This window comes from Quercus robur, chromosome 1 (assembly GCF_932294415.1).
Source record: "Quercus robur chromosome 1, dhQueRobu3.1, whole genome shotgun sequence".
Lineage (NCBI taxonomy): Eukaryota > Viridiplantae > Streptophyta > Magnoliopsida > Fagales > Fagaceae > Quercus > Quercus robur.
Genome location: NC_065534.1, coordinates 23,766,216 through 23,788,400, shown reverse-complemented (window position 1 = coordinate 23,788,400; position 22,185 = coordinate 23,766,216). Strand labels below are relative to the sequence as shown.

The 22,185-nt window shown below is 37.9% G+C and overlaps 1 protein-coding gene across 2 annotated transcripts; it reads left to right on the top strand.

Annotated features, from left to right (window-relative positions):
* The first annotated feature begins 8,467 nt into the window (after positions 1-8,467).
* LOC126726192 (MLO-like protein 6) lies at positions 8,468-15,534 on the top strand. Of its 2 annotated transcripts, XM_050431376.1 has the most exons (15): positions 8,469-8,882; positions 9,008-9,065; positions 9,219-9,457; positions 10,009-10,125; positions 10,215-10,275; positions 10,374-10,462; positions 11,978-12,052; positions 12,646-12,740; positions 13,201-13,250; positions 13,558-13,598; positions 13,708-13,881; positions 13,986-14,021; positions 14,521-14,588; positions 14,679-14,739; positions 14,874-15,534. In XM_050431376.1, the coding sequence occupies exons 1-15, from the start codon at positions 8,760-8,762 to the stop codon at positions 15,342-15,344; spliced, it is 1,758 nt and encodes a 585-aa protein (XP_050287333.1). In that variant the 5' UTR covers positions 8,469-8,759; the 3' UTR covers positions 15,345-15,534. The 2 variants fall into 2 exon arrangements, with proteins under 2 accessions (XP_050287344.1, XP_050287333.1); XM_050431387.1 differs by lacking the exon at positions 10,009-10,125 and having other exon boundaries at positions 8,468-8,882.
* The last annotated feature ends 6,651 nt before the right edge of the window (positions 15,535-22,185 follow it).

Here is a 22,185-nt window from a genome sequence, read left to right as displayed (position 1 = left end):
TCTAGAAAACTCATTCTAGGGTGTCCGACAGTTGAATCTACCAACCGGTTTATCCGGGGCATAGGGAAGGGATCCTTCGGGCACGCCTTGTTTAGGTCTGTGAAGTCTACACAGACCCGCCATTTCCCGTTCTTCTTCCTTACCACGACCGTGTTGGCTAACCACTCGGGATAGAAGACCTCTTTGATAGCCCCTGCTTTCTTCAATCTTGTGACCTCTTCTCTCACGGCGTCGGTATGTTCTTTCGACGGTCGTCGAGGAGCCTGCCTCTTAGGTGTTATAGCCGGATTCACATTAAGGTGGTGGAAGATGAAATTTGGGTCGACCCCGGGGGCCTCATAGGGGTCCCAAGCAAACACATCTACATTCTGTCGGAGAAAAGCAATCAGTGCTGACTTCTCCTAGAGCGGTAATTCTGAACCAATTTGAAAAAACTTCTCAGGGTTTGATCCGACGAGTACTTTCTCCAGATCCTCACAACTTACCTTCGTGGCTGGTCTTCGATCACCCACGGTTGGGATCGAGTTCATTAATTGCTATAATCCGTTCTCGGCTGATGCGGAAGGTTCATCATTTTGCCGTCGTGAGATCGCCGACACCATGCATTGCCTGGCCATTCCTTGGCTCCCCAATATTTCTTTTACTTGACCTTCTGACGGGTATTTCACTTTTTGGTGCAGGGTAGATGGTACAGCCCCTAGTGCATGAAGCCATGGCCGGGCCACGATAGCTGTGTAGGGGGAATACGCATCTACCACAATGAAGTTCACTTCCACCACGTTCGAGTCCGTTTGCACAGGCAGCCTAATCATGCCTTTCGGTGTGACGGTTGTTCCTTCAAAGCTGACCAGAGGGGAGTCGTACGGTGACATGTCTTCTGGCCTTAAGTTTAACCCCTTATATAGGTCAAGGTACATTACCTCCACAGCGCTACCTTGATCATCTAACACCCTTTTCACGTCATAACCTCCAATTCTGAGCGTGACGACCAGGGCATCATCGTGGAGTTGAAGGGTACCTCGCTTATCCTCCTCCGAGAACCTGATCAAGGGAGTGGCGCCTAACCTGGCTCTTTTAGATTTCCTGTTGTCTGGCTCAGTTGGGAACCTGCTCACTGACATTACCCTGGAGGGGGTAGAGCTTGTCCTTCCAGGTGCGGTGAGAATGACATTAATTGTGCCAATGGGTGGCCTCAACGTACTTTTTCTGGTTTCATTGTTCGACGGTTCCTGCCATCCTTCAAGGCGATGCAGTAGATGTCTCAGCTTCCCTTCTCGGACGAGCCGATCTAAATGGTTCTTCAGGTTCCTGCAATCATCAGTGGTGTGACCTGGCTCCTGATGGTACACGCAATACAGGTTCTGATTGCGCTTCAAAGGATCACCAGCCATCTTATTCAACCACTGAAAGAAAGATTCATACTTCACCTTCTCTAGGATTTTGTGAAGCGGTTCTCGGAACACAACATGGACTGCTTGAGCCCTAGTAGATCCGAGCTGCTCTATATAGTCTCTTCTCGGCCTGTTACTGTTATTAAATCGTTCTGATTTGAAGTCCCTCCTCTCCTGAGGGACAACCTTCGCTTTACCCTTCCCCGTCTGCTGGTCCTCCTCGACCCTTTTATACTTGTCAATCCTGTCCATGAGTTGATGCACGCTGGTGACTGGCTTCCCAGTGAGGGACTTCCTTAGGCCGTGCTCTGTCGGCAGGCCCCTCTTGAACGTGCTAATGGCGACATCATCATAATTCCCTTCTATCTCATTATACATCTCCCAGTACCTGTCTGAGTAGGCTTTCAACATCTCTCCTTCTCGCATGGACAAGGACAGGAGGGAATCTAGAGGCCAAGGAACTCTACTGCTGGTTATGAAGCGGGATCCAAAAGCCTGTGTCAGCTGTTTAAAGGAGTCAATGGAATTTGGTGGGAGGGCATCAAACCATCTCATTGCCATAGGTCCCAAACTGGATGGAAACACCTTACACATTAGCGCCTCATCCCTGGAATGGACGGCCATCCTCTAATTAAATTGGCTTACATGCTCTACTGGATCGGTCCGACCATTGTATATGGCGAATGCCGGTTGATGGAACCGGCGAGGAAGTACTGCCCTCTCTATCCTACGCGTGCAAGGTGAATGGGATATGCGATCCAAAGCACGGCTCATGGCATCATTGGCTGTGCCCTGGTAAGATGGACTTTTGTGGCCGCGCTTGTGAGGCCGCTCTTCTTCGTAAGAAAAAGTCTCGCTCGGAGGAGTTCTTGATTTTTGCCTGTATTCGTTATCCTCATCACTGCTACTGTCCGAGCCGGGTAAAGGACGTTTTCGCTGCGCTCGGCGCAACTTTTTCTTTAAGTCGTCAATCTCTTGCTGTAGAGCGCTTCGATCGTTTTGCTCAGGGGATGCATGACCCTTCCCCTTTGAACGGCTTTCACTTGTGTGAGAGGTGTTCACACTGCCCCCTCGTTGTTTATTTTGGTCCCTCTCTCGTTCGAGATTCAAAAAATAATCCTGCCGTTGGGAATCTACACGTCCAATTTGGCGCGGACTTGATCCTTCCATTTCTCGCGTTTTCACTTGTCGAGACACAAATTCTCCCCACAGACGGCGCCAATTGTAAGAGCAGTTTTTGGGGCCCAGGCCCAGCAAGTAGGCGAGTCTGGCTCAAAAGACCCTCAACAATGAATTTGTAGAGAGTGGGTCACAGAACTAGGTCTTGACAGAGTAAACTTAATTATTAGTAAGCCATGCAACAATTTGTACGTGGGGATATTTCATTAAGTTTCCCGGGATAACGATCTATGGGGCTGTATGAGTGCTTTTTATGCTCTGTTTACAGAATTCCTTTCTCTCTTTCTCTCTTCCTTCCTTTTTCTATCGATTTTCCGATCCCCCATTCATGGGGATTTTCTTCTCTTATATAGCATCCTTCAATTGATAATGGCCTTACACTTGTTAACCATCTGGGCCTCCACTTGAGTGCCTGTCCCATCGGACATCCCCCTTCTTTTTCTGTGAGTTGCACTGGCCAAGATAACACTATTCTCCTGTCCTCTCTACATTAATGCGGCTGGAAAAGTAGCTTTCTTGCATTTAATGCGGCAGTTGTGGTTGCCCCCTGAACGTCTAGCATTTTCCTTCTACTTGGGACGATTTCTCACCGTGTACAGGGCGTGCGTTGGACTCCCATTTGGTGCGTCCGAGGAGACACACCTTCTCGGATGCCCCTTAAACAAGTCCGGCCCAACAAGATTGGGCTGAAAGTCTTTCGGCCATGTCTTTACTTCCTGTTATGGCTGGGCTCCGCACGGGTCCCAAGGCCCACTGATGAATTTTACCCCCACAAGGAGAAATTATAAGATCCACATGGTGGATAAGTGATGTGGTCCACCATTCCACTAAAAAACTTCCACCTATTTAAAATTGTTAGTTGGAAAATTTTTTTAAACAAAAATTAATTATTGACTCAACAATTTTAAACAAGTGGAAGTCTTTTAGTGGAATAGTAAACAAGTGATGTGGTCTACCAAAGGACTTAATAATTTCTCGTAAATGAGGGGGTCAGCTAAAGAAACTGATGAAATTAAATTATAATTTTTTTTGTTTGACAAAGGGCAGTGCAAAAAGGTGTTTGTTCGGGAAGTGATCAACGGTGGTGATTAAATATTGATACTAATTATCCAGGTTGGTCAAGACGTACTGTTGTATACGAATTAGTCAATGAATAACGGTATTTTGATTTTTTTTTTTCAAGTCACGGAGTCTCTCCTTATGAAGGAAAAAGAAGATACGACTCATTAACTATGCCTTACGAGTTTCATAAATTCCAAGTAGGTGTCACAATAACAAAAGTGTGGGGCCAGAGAATTTGTGACCCCGGCCCACTTTACATTAGGATCCAAGGTCCGAGCCGAGGAGAGACATTGCCGAGAACATACAACGAAAGTCCAAATGGCCTAGAGATATAGCCGAGGACAATTCTGTCCTCGGCATCCCAAAGCGCTCCTAGAAGAAAGGGCGAGTACGGTATAGGAGCGGTTCATGGGAAAGCTAAACACCTCCGCATTGATGGGGAAAGGACCCTTGAACAGTGTGGCGACAAAGGACAGGGGAAAGGCTACCATTACTGCAATTAAGTACTCTGCGCCTGACAGAGCAATACTTTTCAGCTTTTACAATCACTCCCAACCACTTTGGGTATGGGCTGATAGGACAAGTGTCAGCCCTAGAAAGCTGAACTTACACGTGGACATTAGGGGAGGGTAAAGATAGTATAAAAAGGAGAAGGAAGCAGTCCAGAAAGGGGGGCTGGGACGAGGGCCAAGAACTAGAGCCTCTCAAGCTGTGCCGAGGAGAAAACCTTCTTGTGTAAGCATGGTTCATCCTTGTGCGATTACTATGAGCACCATGACTAACCACTGTCCAGTGACCAAAGCCTAACCGTTTAGCCCACTCTCTACAAATTTATTGTTTGGGCTTTTAACGTTCGAACCCAATACCAGTTTGGGATCGTTACAAATTGAGTCCTTACAATCGGCGTCGTCTGTGGGAAGGCTTGTACGTTGGCACAGGCGGCGGTTAGTCGTGGTAGAATTAAGCTCCTGTCAAACAAGGGTCTGCGGAAGCTCCTCCATCATTTCCAGCAGCACGGGGTTGTCGTCCTAACTTAGTTATCACTCAAGGCTGCACTTTGAAGTGCCAGTGGCACGGGCAGTTCTAGGGGCTTCCAACATTAAGCTTATGCCCCGCACACCTTTGTCAAGGGGCTAATCCTCGCGGGTCCAGTAGCCCGATTTACCGAATTCCTATAAGTTTTGGACAGAACCAAGGTCTTGCATGGTCCTCGGACTCAAACCTATGAGGAAACCAACTACTTCAAGAAAATCTAAGTTTTGGACAGAACCAAGTTCTTGTATGGTCCTCGAGCTCAAACCTATGGGAAAACAAATTACTTCAAGAAAATCTAAGTTTTGGACAAAACCAAGGTCTTGTATGGTCCTCGGACTCAAACCTATGGAGAAACCAACTACTTTAAGAAAACCATAAGTTTTGGACAGAACCAAGGTCTTGGACTCAAACCTATGGGGAAACCAACTACTTCAAGAAAATCTAAGTTTTGGACAGAACCAAGGTCTTGTATGGTCCTCGGACTCAAACCTATGGGGAAACCAACTACTTCAAGAAAATCTAAGTTTCGGACAAAACTAAGGTCTTGTATAGTCCTTGGACTCAAACCTATGGGGAAACCAACTACTTTAAGAAAATCTAAGTTTTGGACAGAACCAAGGTCTTGCATGGTCCCCGGACTCAAACCTATGGGGAAACCAACTACTTTAAGAAAACCATAAGTTTTGGACAGAACCAAGGTCTTGTATGGTCTTTGGACTCAAACCTATGGGGAAACCAACTACTTCAAGAAAATCTAAGTTTTGGACAAAACCAAGGTCTTGTATAGTCCTCGGACTCAAACCTATAGGGAAACCAACTACTTTAAGAAAAACCATAAGTTTTGGACAGAACCAAAGTTTTGTATGGTCCTCGGACTCAAACCTATGGGGAAACCAACTACTTCAAGAAAATCTAAGTTTTCTACAGAACCAAGGTCTTGTATGGTCCTCGAACTCAAATCTATGGGAAAACAAATTACTTCAAGAAAATCTAAGTTTTGGACAGAACCAAGGTCTTGTATGGTCCTCGGACTTAAACCTATGAGGAAACCAACTACTTTGAGAAAAACTATAAGTTTTGGACAGAACTAAGATCTTGCATGGTCCTCGGATCGGATGGCAAAAAAGATTAAAGCTATGAATGTTGTCAGGAACGTGGCAAAGCACCCTAGTGCTCGGTGACCCTCTCGGATAGATCATTTTAGGTTACCCATCCTCGGATGATCACTCCATATGCAATACAGGGCATTCAGCTGTTATCTCGGTTAGTCTTATATGGTTAACCTACTTCAGGTTGACATTATTGTGCCCGTCAGTTTTAATAAGTGCAAAGTGATAGCTCTTTGTTAACAAGGGTTTCGGCCCTAATTATTGTTCAAAAGAAAAGGACACCAGCACATCCATTCACAAAATAATTATTGCAGAAAAGAAAAAACACGTAAAATGGGATAAAGTCATCTTTTATTAGACAAAGAAATAGTACAGCATACAATAGGGGGCTTAAACAAGCCTATACCAGAAGCTAACTACAAAAGTAAAAAGAAAAAGATACAGGGGAACGATAAATCCTTCAAATTTTGCTCTAGCAGTGACTAAGCATCTCAGGATGGCCCCAGTGATGGAAGAGAAAAAGAAGCAGAGGCACCTAGGAGGCACCAGTGATGGAAGAGAAGAAGAAACAGAGGCACCTAGGTGGCACCAGTGATGGAAGAGAGGAAGAAGCGGGGATGCCTAATCCCCGTACCAGCTCTGACTGCAATCGAGCAAGTGTCATATTAGCAGCACTCGAGAGAGAGTGGATGGTACCGACAATGAGAAACCTCAGTGCTGTCGCACCAAAAATTTGATGCGACCTCCACCTACTTCGGATTTTGGCTGAAGGAAGAAGAGGCTCCTTTCCTACCTTATCAAGGGGAAGAAATATCTTAAGTCTTTGTCTCCCTTGCCCTGACTGGGCCATCTTGAGTCTTAGGGAAACCCAATGCTTCTGGAGAGGGTGCGGTTTCTTCACCCCCATCCTGGCCTTGACCATATCACCCCCGAAGGCTCAGTCACACTAGTAATGGGGACTATGGGCACAACTGGAGGGTTAGGGATTTGAAAGGCATAAAGGGTCTACAAATAAAGAAAATGACCCCCCACCATGCTTCTTATATGGGGGGCAAGCCTGGTGGTATTTAATCTGTACAAATCTCCAAGAAAAGCTACAAACGAGATAAGTCCCGCTCAACTCCCAACGCCGTCTTCAATCGTTGGATTTGCGTCGCCTCGTAAAGGGAACTTATTAAAGACGCGCCTCGTGCACCAAAACGGCAGGAATGCGACGTGAGTAAAACTAAAGGAATGTCTCATAACCAGGAGCATGTCCTAGGCAAATGAAAAGGTACCGGCATTGATGAAAGAAAAGGCTTGGCAAGCCGTGACATAGGCCCGACGTCACCAAAATCCTCCTCTCCGTCCGAGGGGCCGAACAGCAGGATTTTGAGGGGCTATTGTGGGGCTAGAGAATTTGTGATCCGGCCCACTTTACATTAGGGCCCAAGGTCCGAGCCGAGGAGAGACATTGCCGAGGACATACAATGAAAGTTCAAATGGCCTAGAGATATAGCCGAGGACGATTTTGTCCTCGGCATCCCAAAGCGCTCCTAGAAGAAAGGGCGGGTACGGTATAGGAGCGGTTCATGGGAAAGCTAAACACCTTCGCATTGATGGGGAAAGGACCCCTGAACAGTGTGGCGACAAAGGACAAGAGAAAGGCTACCATTACTGCAATTAAGTACTCTGCGCCTGACAGAGCAATGCTTTTCAGTATTTACAACCACTCCCAATCGCTTTGGGTATGGGCTGATAGGACAAGTGTCAGCCCTAGAAAGCTGAACCTACACGTGGACGTTGGAGGGAGGGTAAAGGCTAGTATAAAAAGAAGAAGGAAGCAATCCAGAAAGGGGGGCTAGGACGAGGGCCAAGAACTAGAGCCTCCCAAGCCATGCCGAGGAGAAAACCTTCTTGGGCAAGCACAGTTCACCCTTGTGCGATTACTATGAGCACTATGACTAATTACTGTCCGGTGACCAAGGCCTAGCCTTTTAGCCCACTCTCTACAAATTTATTGTTTGAGCCTTTAACGTTCGAACCCAATACCAGTTTGGGATCGTTACAAATTGAGTCCTTACAAAAAGTATATATAAAATTTAAGGTAACACATTTAAAAGTATAAGGTTTGATTTATAATAATTTTTATTTTCACAATAATTGAGTTGATAAGTTTTTTTGTGATTTTCATTTAGGTATACTATTAACGTTAGTTTTATTTATTTATCAATAACAACTTGTCACTTTAATAGTTGTGAAGCTTTATATGTGCCTCTTAAATTTATTTAATAAAAACAAAAAACAAACGAGTAATGATTATCCCACATTCATTATCTCACGTCTTTTATGTTTTTCAACATATTTGTTTTTAATTTTAAAATGAATATATAAGAGCATATAATTATAAATATTTTATAAAAAAGTATTAATTAAAACGAGTGTAGGAAAAAATATATAAGAAAAGTCTTGTGCCACATAAAGTGGTACAAAAAAATCTACAACTCGCCCATGTGACGATTTATGGTTGGTGGAGAGGTGTCCTACCACTACCCCTCTATCAATCATAATTCGTCACATAAGTGATTTGTGGGTTTTTCTGTACAACTTTATGTGGTATTGAAAGGACTCATATATATATATATATATATATATATATATATATATATATATAATGAAAACATCTCGTGCACATTCATTTCGGTTTTTCTGTGCCATTCATTTCACGCGTCAAAATTGTCAAAGTCACATTCACTTGCCCCTTCTGGTTCCTTGTACAAACTCCCTGATATATACCCCAAGATTTTTATGCTCTCATTTGTCCACACATATTATTCTACTACATCAAACTATACTTTGTCAACGAACCAATAAAAAATATTTCTTTTTTGATATATCCCTGGAGTTGAATACCTCACTCAAGAATTTCCAGCGGCGATCGAGCTCTATATATGTTTTATTGTTAAGCTCTCTCTAGCGGGAAAAGGTTTTGTAATTTGAGGCCATGGCAGGAGCAGGTGGAGGAAGATCTTTAGAAGAAACACCGACTTGGGCTGTTGCCGTGGTGTGTTTCATTTTGGTTCTAACATCCATTATCATCGAGCACATCATTCATCTCATAGGAATGGTATGTCTATGACTACTTCTACTTAAAACAATTCTCAATTGGGTTTTCGGGGTTTTACTGCTTGGACATGTTTATTTGATTCTGAGTTCAGAATATTGAAATCTTTTCATTGCACCAATTTGCAGTGGTTGAAGAAAAAACATAAAAGTGCTTTATATGAAGCACTAGAAAAGATCAAATCAGGTACACACCGCTATTCCTCATGTTCATCTCAATGTTAAAAATATTAGACAAACTATATACTATTAAAGTTTTAATTGTGTGTGTGTTTGTTTCTAAAAAAAAAATTATTAATTAACTTTCTTTGTTTGTTTGTTGCTCTTTTGGTTCATGCAGAGCTTATGTTATTGGGATTTATATCCTTGCTTTTAACGGTAGGACAAGGTACAATTTCAACTGTATGTGTATCCCAGAAAATTGGAGCAACAATGCATCCATGCAGTAAGGAGCAAGAAGAAGCTAAAACTAATTCTGAAACCAATGGCCGGAGGCTACTAACTGTATCGGATTCCGGCAAAGGGTTTCGACGCATTTTAGCAGGCGCAGCCTCATCTACAGATAAATGTGCAGCCAGGGTGTGTGTATATTCCATCTTTTGTCTCTTCTTATACCTTAAAGAAAGAATAGGCAATACATTGCTATTTTCATATATTTTTATTATTATGTGCCTCTTGAATGATGGAATATTAGTTTGAATGAGAATATTATACAAGAAACTAAAATCAAATCAAATATAAATGTCAAACCAATGTTTGGAATTCCATAGCAAACTTGCAATTTGGGCAAAATGGGGACAAAGGACACTTTTTAATCGTCAAGTTTACAACGTATGGAATGATTTAATTTGTCCACGGTTTTACACCAAAGTTCTTAACTTTTTTTGTCTGATCATTAACATTCTTTTCCTTTTACGCGCCTCTTACGGTATATTTTTTAATCCTATTGTGTAGTTATGGAATCAAAAATTAATTTATTCAAAAGAATCTTTATCATGAGTTGATGATAACTTATGTGCTGATCAAGCTAGGTTCATCGTTGTGTTTAAAAAAGGAACAAAAATCTAGCATGTGGTACATTTGGTCTAATTAGATCTTAATTTGGGTATGTTTGCTGTTCTAATTTGCAGTCTATGGTCCCATTTGTGTCCAAAGATGGTATTCATCAACTACACATTTTTATCTTCGTGTTGGCTGTATTTCACGTCCTTTATTGCGTTCTCACACTGGTTTTGGGTAGAGCCAAGGTATTTATTCATTTATCCTACCAAATTTACTTAAATTACTTTTAACTATTTTTTTCCCCGAAACTCACCCTAGGCCTATTTGGTTCCAGATGAGAAGTTGGAAGAATTGGGAGACTGAAACAAGAACAGCTGAGTACCAGTTCTCACACGGTTAGTCCAAATCAACATTATGTAGCTTGATTTTGTGCTTATACATTGGTGCATTTACATTTGTATACTGACTTAGCCTAGTGTTGCATGTGTCACAGACCCAGAGCGATTCAGGTTTGCAAGGGACACATCATTTGGGAGAAGACACTTGAGCTTTTGGACCAAAACACCTGCTCTCATGTGGATAGTAAGTAGCTCTTTTCCTCTTTTCCCATTGAGTTTACTTTGGTACAATGGTGCTAAAAAAGCATATGCTTCTTGCCAAAAAGTAACACTTTAGAAAAAAGAACTCTCTCTTAAATCATGCCAAAAAGTAGGAAGAAAAGAAATCCCAAGTTTGAATTTTTCTGAAGCTAGCAGTACTTGTACACTTTATGGAACTTTTGTGAGTTACACTAAGCTAAACTTCATTTTCATCCACTTCTGCAAAATGATAAAAAAATAAGAACCCCACAAGCCAACTTGACAAAGCATGTTGATGAAAGATGAATTATTGAATCCCCTTCTATAGGAGAACATATCTTTATCTTAGATTTGACATCAAGTCGCAATGGATGGAATTATTAAATACCAATGGTTTCAATTGAAAGTTTCAAGAACAAGAAATACCCTACGCTAATTGCAGTCACTGAGATAGCTAGGTTTCATTACGCGTCTTTTCTAATTATTAATGTCACCATAGAAATTATGAGGATCAGTTTTTGTGGGCATATAATGCAGTCCCACTTTGAAAATCACATGACGTTCTATTATACCTAACAAAAACGGACCCATGTCCCATTAATTGTCGACAAAGAACTGTGGATTATCACAAACGAAGTCTAGGGCTCATATTCAAATAAAATTCCCTCTAGCCTTCTGTGTTTGGTTCGCATTGATTGTCATTTACCAAGAAAGTTCAGTATGCTATTTGGTTGGTATTTTTTTTGAAATTCTGAGTATCACATCTAAAAGTAATTGTACCATATTATAAGCTAAATTGATGGCTTTAGATTTATTTTCTGGTAGAATACCCTTTAGGATCTCTTTTTTATTTTTATTTTTATTTTTTTGAGATAAATCAAATTCCCTTTACAGTGTTAAAAGAAAAAAAAAAAAAAAGGAATTTCAAAACCTCGAAGTATTGCTAAGTAATTTTATATGCTTGATTTATTGATGTGCTTCAATAAATAAAAGACAACCTTCTCAAGATTATGTGCATGTCAAGAGTCCCTAAGAATTATTGAAATTAAATTAAGAAATTAAAAAATTAGAAGAGCTTGATATCTCCTTTCCTTCATACACACACGTACACATATATGATGTGACATTTCCTTCATATAAATAAATAAATATATATATATATATATATATTTTTTGATGAATTTTTCCTTCGAATATATAATAAGGTTTCCCTTGACAACATCAATTTTTTATTTTATGCCACTGATGGAATACGGTAACGGTCTTGGTGAATACCGATTTAGGACAACATGAAAGCGGTCTTGGTATGGCAAGTTATGAAAACGACGTAGTAGCTAGCCGTCCAAAATTTTCTGTAGCTTATTTGACTATTTTTTATTCCAACTTCCAATTGACGAGTCTGTCCTCGTTAACAATATGAATTTTTTCTCCACGTCATAGTCAAATAAGTACTTTCCATACCAGACTTCCTTTTTTTTTAATTTTCTTCTTCTAGAAATTAATTTTCTTCCTTTTGCAGGTTTGTTTCTTCAGGCAGTTTGTCAGGTCGGTTCCTAAAGTTGATTACTTGACGTTGAGACATGGATTTATCATGGTAATTATTTCTTCTAACAAGAGTATCTACATTATACATAACCCATATTGCTTTTTTTTTTTTTTTTTTTTGGGCAAAAATTTCTTTTAGTAAAGAGATTATTTGGGCTTGCAAATCAGGCCTTGAAACCAACTATAATCTGCTACTATGTGGCATATATTGTTTGAGGTCAAAGAAATCTCTAAAATATTAAGGCGTTGTTTGGTATGAGATTTTGAGCAACAATTTTTAGTTTTTAAACAATATTATACATATTTCTGTACATTTTTTCATCTACATGTATTTTCAAAAAATACAGACAACGTTGCTAGAACAACAACTTTACCAAACGGGCCCTAAATTCCGCAAGAAAACAACATATATTATTTGAGGAGAAGAAATTTTGTTTGGTCAATTCCTTGTTGTCCAATAATAATAACAAAGAATGTCGACCAATTGAGTTGCAAGTTGGAACATTGAAAAATTCGGCCTTTCTCATTTAGGAGTAACGTAAAACATGTGGCCCTAAATTTGTGAACTTTAGAGGTCTAAATCATTTCATTCTATGATTTTTTCCCCGCTAAGTTTTCCCTTATTTGTATGCAATAAATCAGGCACATCTGTCACCTCAAAGCCATCAGAAATTTAACTTCCAGAAATATATCAATAGATCATTGGAAGAGGATTTCAAGGTTGTGGTGGGAATTAGGTTGGTGCTTCAGGCCTTACTTTTTTATCAGATTCAATGTTAGTTCAGCTTTGTTTGTCTCACATTTTTTTATACTATTCATATACATCAGGTATTTTTTTTTTTTTTGATACAATATAGAATTCTACTCTAGCCTAGTCTAAGTGTAAATGTGTGTGAAGCTCCCTCTTGAAAACTTGAACTCCGACTCTTGCCCCCCCACACCCCATAAGCATTTATACCTGTGGAGTGACCATCGCACCAAAGGTGTGTGGTGGTCATATACATTAGGTGTTAAATGTGAACATTCTTGACCCAAAGAAAAAAGAGATAACTAATGTGAAAGTGTAAACATTGTATATACTAAAAATAACGTTAAAGAGTGTGAAACAATAATTTTTTTTCTCTCTTAATTAAATATCTATACACCCCTAATTAACTCCAATTACTTATGTAACATTTTCTTGTTGTCAATTTTCAGCCCTCCTATCTGGTTTTTGGCAGTGCTATTCTTGCTCTTTAACACTCATGGTGAGTAAAGAACAATTTTTAAAGTATACTTATTTAAGTTTAGTAAAAAAAGATATATATTCTATCTCTTCTATATAGAATACCAAAATCCGATACATGTCTCACACGATTGATTACAAATTGTTTAGGGCCTAGCACAAGCAATGCATGGCAATAAAAAAATATGACACAGCCTAAAAGAAAGGAAAATTTTAAAATTAACAAAAAGATTCCTTATAAAACACATAAATGGTGTTTTCTTGACTATAAATTTGTTCCTGAATATTTTTGGCCGAATTATTTGACTAAAGTTCTCCTCCTTTTGCAGGCTGGCATTCTTATCTATGGCTACCATTTATCCCATTGATTGTAAGCAAATTATCTGTGTGTCTGACTGAGATATATAATTCATTTTTTATAAACAATTTTCAAATGTTAACATAATTAGCAGATCTAACGGCTAAAAATGCACCTGCAGGTCATACTATTAGTAGGGACCAAGCTACAGTGGATCATAACCAAAATGGCATTGAGAATCCAAGAGAGAGGAGAGGTTGTGAAGGGCACCTCAGTGGTTCAACCAGGTGATGACCTCTTCTGGTTCAATCAACCTCGCCTCATTCTCTACCTCATTAACTTTGTTCTATTTCAGGTACTTTAATTTCCAATTTTCTATCTTCTTTAGATTTGATTTAATTAATGCACCATCATCATTTTTCACTTACACTTCATTATGGTCTTTATTCATTATTGCAGAATGCCTTTCAGCTTGCTTTATTTGCATGGGCTTGGGTAAGCTTCTATATCCTATTTCCCTATGTTCAGCACCAAAAAAAGTACGAGTGAAAAGTTGGAAAAAGAGATAATGAAAAAACTGCTTAAATTTGAAGCTAATTATTGTGCTTCACTACCATTTCCATAGTGTATTACACAAAAGTTAAGCATATAAAAAAAGATTTAACTTATATCCAATGTATTAGAGTATTAAATGCGATACAATCACGACATGTGTTTAAAATTGGTCACATGTCAGTCTTGTGTCTCATCTAATGCACTGGATGGAAGCCTTGCCCATAAGAAAATTCATGAATTGTGTACCATTAGGCCTTTTGGTAAAGGTAGGAGGTTGGAGTAAGTTTTGCAATCAAAATTTATCAATTAAAAACAAAACAACATATTGTGTTCTTTCTTTAGAATGTATGTTCTTTAGTTCAAAAACGATTGTAGGATTTTGTACTAAAATTTGTATAAATATGTTGAACCCCTCTTTTCTTTTTTTGGGTTTTTTCAGTATGAATTTGGGTTGATTTCATGTTTCCACGAGAATATAGAGGATATCATCATCAGAATCTCAATGGGGTACGTCTCAAACTTGTTAGATTCATAATGCTCAAATTATATCCACTTAAATTTTCTAATACACTAACAAAATGGCGGTGCTTTTCTCAGGGTCCTCATACAAATTCTCTGCAGTTACGTTACTCTACCACTCTATGCCCTCGTAACACAGGTAAATCAATGGCTAAGACATACACATATTTAACATGTCAAATAAAAAACAATCTAAATCAAATAGTTTATAAATTTTCCTAAAATAGTTCAACACCATAATGCTTGGGTGTTTGTTTTTTATGTTATGAGCAGATGGGTTCAACCATGAAACCAACCATATTCAATGAAAGAGTAGCCTTGGGTTTACGCAACTGGCACCACTCAGCTAAGAAGCACCTAAAGGAGAACAAGGGGTCTGTAACTGTAACACCTATGTCTAGTAGACCAGCAACCCCATCCCACCACACGTCCCCGGTTCATCTCTTGCGCAACTACAGGAGTGAAATGGACAGCGTCCAAACTTCACCAAGAAAATCCAATTTTGACTTTGAGCATTGGGAAACCGAGTCCCCCTCCCCATCACACCACCACCGGCCGACAGGCGGTGGCTCATCCTCTTATCACCACCACCAAATGGACAAAAGTAACATAGAGTTTGATAAGAATGTTAATGAGGCCGTGACATTGAGTCAACTGGCTCCAATACCACAACCAGCTCGTGCACAACATGAAATTGATATCGGACTAAAAGACTTTTCATTTGATAAAAGAACAAGTGCTTGAAAGAAAGAAATGAGCGTGTGAAAATTTCGCTACATTGAAATTGATTGGAGATAATGACGAAAGAAGAGGGACATGGATGATGCCATGATTGGAGTGTACGAACAGATCGGGTAATTGTTTTGAGTTGCATCATCTTGTAATATGCTTTTGAAAAATTTGAATTGGAAAATAGAGATACTGATGTGTTCAATTTTTCCACTGCATATATATATATATATATATATATATATATATATATATACATATTTTGAATAATTTTTTAATGTAAATAGATGGCCAAAACTTCTCCACAGGAGATTTCCTTAATTGAAAAAAAATTGACACATGCAATTAGACTTATCTCACCGGTCCTTACTCATTTACCATTTATAGTGTAGCTGAGTAAAAGGTCCAAGGAGTAATTATATTTTTCAAATAAGTTTGTTAATGTTTATCATATTTTTCAGATAAATTAAACAAAACTGTTCTGAAATTTCTTGAGAAGGCAATCAGATTTTTTTGGAATATGGTACAATTTTTATTTAGGTTTTTACTCGACTTTTTGTTTGTTTTTAGAATAAAACCTTTTCTGCTTTTAATTCATAGTAGAATGGTCTGAAACATAACAATCATGAAGGTTTGGAGGAACAGGCTCCACTTAAAAAAAAAAAAAATCTTCGCTTTCTTGGCTAAGGTGTGAGCTAGAGCATTGCCTTATTGAGAAGTATGAGAGAAAGAGAGACCCTGTAAGAGTTAACATAAGACAGTGTCTTTTATAAGGAGACCAAACATAGAATGGAGTACGATTATTGTATTTAGTAACGCGTCTGCGTTGTAATTACGTCTACGTTTTTTGGCTAGTCCCATGGCACTGTTTATAGACCAGCCAAAGCACAAAAACACGTGAACAGTAGCAAGTGAATAGTATTTTGCATTTTAAAAAATATTTTGCTACAGTGTTTTCAGCAATAAGTTTTCAGTTTTTAGTAAATAAGCGATATCCAAATAAACCCTAAGAGTTGAATGAAATCTCAATTCTTTTACTATATATACTTGACAAAATAACCCTAACTTAACAATCCAATGCAAGCTAGCTTAATTCAAGGTTGGATAGGGCTAATTTTTATAGTTGTTATGGGTAAACATGGCAAAACGGGTCAGAATTTTCTGACCTGACCCAACCCGATCCTAAAAATACTCGACTCGAACTAAATTTTTTTGACCCGAAGCAAAAATGGGTTGACCTGTGACCTGAACCGTGTTTTTTGCGGGTCAACCTAACCCGACCAACGATGACATTATTTGATGAAAAGTTTCAATTGTAGCATATGACATTATTCATTATTAAAATTTAAATATTTTAACAATGTTTTATCAAAACTAAGTTGCTTATTTTTGAGAGATGATGATATTTGTTATCATTCTTAGAAGTTTTTAGTGAGTGGATATTACCTTTAGCAAATAAGTACTAAGAAACTATTATAATAAAATAGATATTCATATATTAAATAGTTACCTTAAATTTTTGTGTGACATACATTTTATATATATATATATATATATAGTTTTATACTTCTTCAAATAGAAATTTTATCTTAATTTTCTCACTCAAGAGGTAGCATGTGCCACCCTAACTAGTGATGTATAGTGTTAAGAAAAATCAATTAGCATATTTTATGGAGAGAGAGAGAGAGAGAGAGACCTATGAAAAACAAAATAAGAAAACTTCTCCATGATCTTTTTGTTTTTATATTTCATTTTTAATTCTAGTCACTAGGAATTGAGATTAGATGCAATACAAAATATCTATGGTATTGTACCTGATGCAATAGCTCTTAATGGCTAAAATTAAGAGGTGAAAAAAAGCAACTTTTAATCTCAATCATTAAATAAAAAAAATGTAAAAAATTAAAAAAATGAGAGTGGTAAAAACTTTCTATGAAAGAGAAATGGGGTAATTACACTAATCAAAGATGATAGTCAAGACTTTTTCTTCCTTTTAATGATTGGGCTAAGTCTTCATTGCAGACCAGGCGATTTTGGCCCATTAGCATTGATTTTTAAAATATTTAGGCTCGAAACACTGTTTGGGAAATATATAGCAATATACCACTTTTTTAGGTACTCGAGCTTGGCAAGCTCGAGTACCATGTTTTTTTAATCCACTATCGCCCCATATTCAAGGAGCCCTATAGTGGCGTTTTTAAGCCCTATAGTGACGTTTTCGGGCCCTATAGCGGCGTTTTCCTGCAAAATTTTTTTTAGTCCCCATAACAGGTTCAAGGGGCCCTATAGTGACGGTTTCGGGCCCTATAGCGGCGTTTTCCTGCAAAATTTTTTTTGTAAGTCCCCATAACAGGTTCAAGGGGCCCTATAGTGGCTTTTTAAGCCCTATAGTGACGTTTTGGGTCCCTATAGCGGCGTTTTCTTGCACAATTTTTTTATAAGTCCCCATAACAGGTTCAAGGGGCCCTATAGTGGCGTTTTTAATCCTTATAGTGACGTTTTTGGTCCCTATAGCGGCGTTTTCCTGCAAAAATTTTTTTATAAGTCCCCATAACAGGTTCAAGGGGCCCTATAGTGGCGTTTTTAATCCCTATAGTGACGTTTTTTGTCCCTATAGCGGCGTTTTCCTGCAAAATTTTTTTTATAAGTCCCCATAACAGGTTAAGGGGCCCTATAGTGGCGTTTTTTGGCCCGAAAACGTCACTATAGGGATTAAAAACGCCACTATAGGGTTCCTTGAATATGGGGCGATAGTGTATTAAAAAAACATGGTACTCGAGCTTGCCAAGCTCGAGTACCTAAAAAGTGGTATATTGCTATATATTTCCCAAACAGTGTTTCGGGCCTAAATATTTTAAAAATAAATGCTAATGGGCCAAAATCGCCTTGCAGACCATGTATAAAGAATTTGAGGCCCACACCCATATCTGGGCCACAGCCACAGTTGACGTACGTGCACTACCCACCAATGCCTGAAAATCCACTTCAACACGGGAGGCCTGCACAAATGGCGTATGGATCCAAGCGTTACACACGACACCCACATCAGCACATGATCATCATTTTGCTGTAGCGTTGAAAATTCTGAAAAAAAAAAGAAAAAAAAAAGACTTTACAGCCTTGCAGGGGGAAAAAAACAGAGAGTTATATATGTTTCTCTCTCTGTGTCTCTGCAGCTAAACAACAAACAAAGCCCTCAACAATCCGCAGATTTGCGTTTCTTTCCCAGCACCTGCCCATAATTTTCCATCTCGATCTCTTTCTAGTTTCTACTACCTCTGCCCACTGTTTCTTTTCCTCATCTCTTTCACTCAAACCGATACAATTCTTGTTTATATGTGTAGTGCTAATTAGTAATTACCAAATCACCAGTACAAATTATTAGCATCGAAAAGCTCGAGTTAGAGAGAGAGAGAGAAGAGAGATGGAGATTGTGGATGGGTTGCTAGGGAAATTGGTTCGCCACTGCTATGCAGTTTTATGTTTGGGAGTGCTACTTTTGTCTGTAACCATAGCTCACTACGTCCCTGCTGCTGAGCCAAGTGACCCTCGGGAGCGCACAATACGGCGTCTTCGTGCTTCTCATGGTCCTCCTATTCATCCCAGCCAAAGCTAGCTAGTACTGAGCTTATTGCCACCAGTCTCATCAACTTCATGCGGTTTGAATTAGCAGGCAAAGCTCTTCTTGGAAGACTGTAGATTTTACTGTTTTTGGTGGTAGATAACTAGATATAATTCTGTATATATGTATATATATCTGCTTTCTTGGTTAAAGTAGATCACACTTTAGCTTTACATCTCTTACTTGCAGGCAGGTCATGGATGTTATACTTATATGTATGGTTGTTTGAGCTGATCAGTGTGGCTATCACAATCGTCTTGATTGATAAAGATACATTACCGCGCGTCATGAACGTGAGAAAATATTGTAGATTCAAATTTCTATCACTTGCAACGAAGAAAAGATCAGTGTGATTTAACGAACAAGTCAGAAAAATTGAGAATTTGAAGCTGATATCTCTCTACTCAATTAGTTTCCTCAATTTGAGCGTGGCACCTATATTTTGATCGGAGTGTTTTCAAAAAGAAAAGCCCGCTAGTAGCGCTAGCAAAATTAAGTAGCTAGCTAACTTCAAATTTCCGATTAGTTCAAAAATACAACTAACTAGTCGCTAACATGTGCGATGCACGGGAAAACTATTAAAAATAAGATTTTAAAAAGAAAATTTTATTAATTTTAGTTTATATCTAATATTTATTTATGGTAGTTTAAAATATTATTTCAAATCTTCATTTCATTTTATTTTAGTTGGAATAACTTATATAATTAAATGAAATGCTTATAAATAAGAGATGACATTAATAATATACTATATATAGTTAGTGATTATTCAAGATATCATTCAAATATGACAATTTTTTGGTTCTAAAAAAAGAACAATATTAATGCATTTAAACACAAAATACTATATTGTCCAATAGATATTACAACTTTAAAACTAAAACATAAGTAGTGATTTTTAATGGATTGGGGTAACAGCACAACTTTTAATAGAAAAAAAAAATTGATTTAAAATTTTTTGGAGTATCACTATATTAAAACTACCGAAAGGAAGCAAGAAATTCCACTAAAAAATGCTACAAATACATTTGGGGTTTTTTTTTTTTTTTTTTTTTTTTTTTTTTTCCAATGAGCAGGTGTATTACTGTTTAGTAGAGTCTTAATACATGGGGGATGCTCCTCCATCCAATACATCATTGTCTAGCAAACCCAGCCAGTTCTTTGCTTCAAATGCTATCTTCTCTGTTGGTCCGTTTGTTCAAGGAAAGCCACAAGAGAAAAATATATTCCTAATAGAAGAACCAACTACCAAGTAGTCTAACATCATTAAGGATGTGGCCAATGCTCAAATTGGTAGGTCCAGCTGACTTTACTTCATCTACTGGACAATTAAATTCACACTCTATCTCTACTGCTTGAAGCCCCAAATCCATAGAGGCCATGTACACCCTTCAACAGGCTATCTAGACTGATTATTTCTCTAAACTTTCATATATTCCACAGCAAGTGTACAGGTTGTTTGCACCAAATCCACTACTAACTTCAAAGTTTCATCCACATGCCTTTGGTTTCGATTTGACCATAATAGCCAACCTCCACCGCAACTAATACAATCAACTGAATTGGTTAAAACAATTATCAAATATTGGGAATATAAAAATACAATCAACTGGATTGGTTAAAACAATATATCACCTGGGAATATAAAAATACAAAACTTGGTATTATGTATATGATATCGTTGAAAGATTTAAATATCATTGCAGGCTTCTTGAATTCCACCCATCACAAAAGCCACAGCTTACATCAAATTGGCCTTTGAAATCTTGATCTCGTTCATCCCTAGAACCTGGAAAATCAAATTTCTGGACTAATTGAAAATTTGTAAATATTTCCAACTATCATCTAACGATGAAATTATCATATCTTTTCAAGAACAAAAAGGAAAACAAAGACCAAATGTTCTATGTAGCAAATTTGAAACCTATCACCAAGAAAAAGAATTAAACCTATTGGAAATTCATTAATTGGTACCAATGCAAGTAATTGGTACGCTAAAATATATTGATGAGTAGATAATGGTGACAGTGAGAGAATAAAACTTTATAGGAAAAAAATAATATGAATAAATTACTTGTGTATGCTTTGAAGGTACTACCATCTCTATCAAAATTTTAAGAAAAATAGAATGAAATATATTAATAAAATAAATATATAAATTTTATTATTGATGTAACGATTTCTCTAATGTTAAAGTGAAAAAATAATATTCACTCTCACAACAACTCAAAACATTTACCTAATATATTATATCATCCATACCATCCAGCCACCACTTCCATTCCAAGTGATCATCTCTAACCACCCTCAAAAATTTTGTGGTTGCCTATGTTTCCTACCCAACTCAAAATTCTGCTCCCCACCATTAAACAAAACTTCGCAAATAAGTCTTGTCACATTTAGAGATCTCAAACCAACAATTTTCATTGTAGAAACCAAAATACACACTCTGTAGTTCCACCACTATAAATTATACAACAAATTGAGCTATAGCAAATATTGGTAACACAAAATCTCATAAAGGATTTAAAAGTATATTCCAAGAGGAAAAAAACAACAAATTTTTAATACAAATAGTTAGAGTCTACCTTTTAATTTGGAGTATGTACATGTTTTCTTAAAGAATATAATCATATGAAACTTGAAAGCAAGTTCAAAGAATAGGTGCAGTACATAAAAGCCAGTCATTCATTTAAGTTGGAGAAAAAAATCCATTCTGGTTCAATTGAAAAAGCATAAAAAAAATGACAGTCATGTTTTTACATCACACAAAAAATGATATTGAGAAAATAAGGCCAACAAATACATCTCACCCTGATTAAATCAACAACACAACATCACATTCCCTACTTATCTTCCTCCTTACCACTCTCCATGTATTATGACTTCTAGAACAACAACAAAAAATCACTTACAAATTTTATCAAACGGCTTGTGTACGTGTAAGAAAAAAAAAACTTAATGAAAAGAGAGAATTTTAAAAAGAAAAGAAAGTACCATGTTGCAGCAACACAAGCATCAGTATAACCAAGGGTTGTTTTTTCTCTCAAGGCCTGTGCAAGCTCCTTTGTGACTAAAAATTGAAAACATAAAATGAGGTTTTTGTAGGTACCTATGTATTTTTCAGTTATGAAGTCAACAGATTAAAAATATGTAATATGCCTTTTGATTTTGCATAATGATAGAGGTATTTGTTAAAGCTTGCTATTTGTTAAGTCTCTCTTAACCCTCTCT

What these genes read in the sequence shown, in the direction of transcription:
- LOC126726192 (XM_050431376.1), top strand. Translation starts at nt 8,760, where the DNA reads ATGGCAGGAGCAGGTGGAGGAAGATCTTTAGAAGAAACACCGACTTGG. An exon ending in CAGATAAATGTGCAGCCAGG is followed by an intron (nt 9,458 to 10,008) that starts GTGTGTGTATAT and finishes TCTAATTTGCAG; the next exon opens with TCTATGGTCCCATTTGTGTC. An exon ending in TGAGACATGGATTTATCATG is followed by an intron (nt 12,053 to 12,645) that starts GTAATTATTTCT and finishes GCAATAAATCAG; the next exon opens with GCACATCTGTCACCTCAAAG.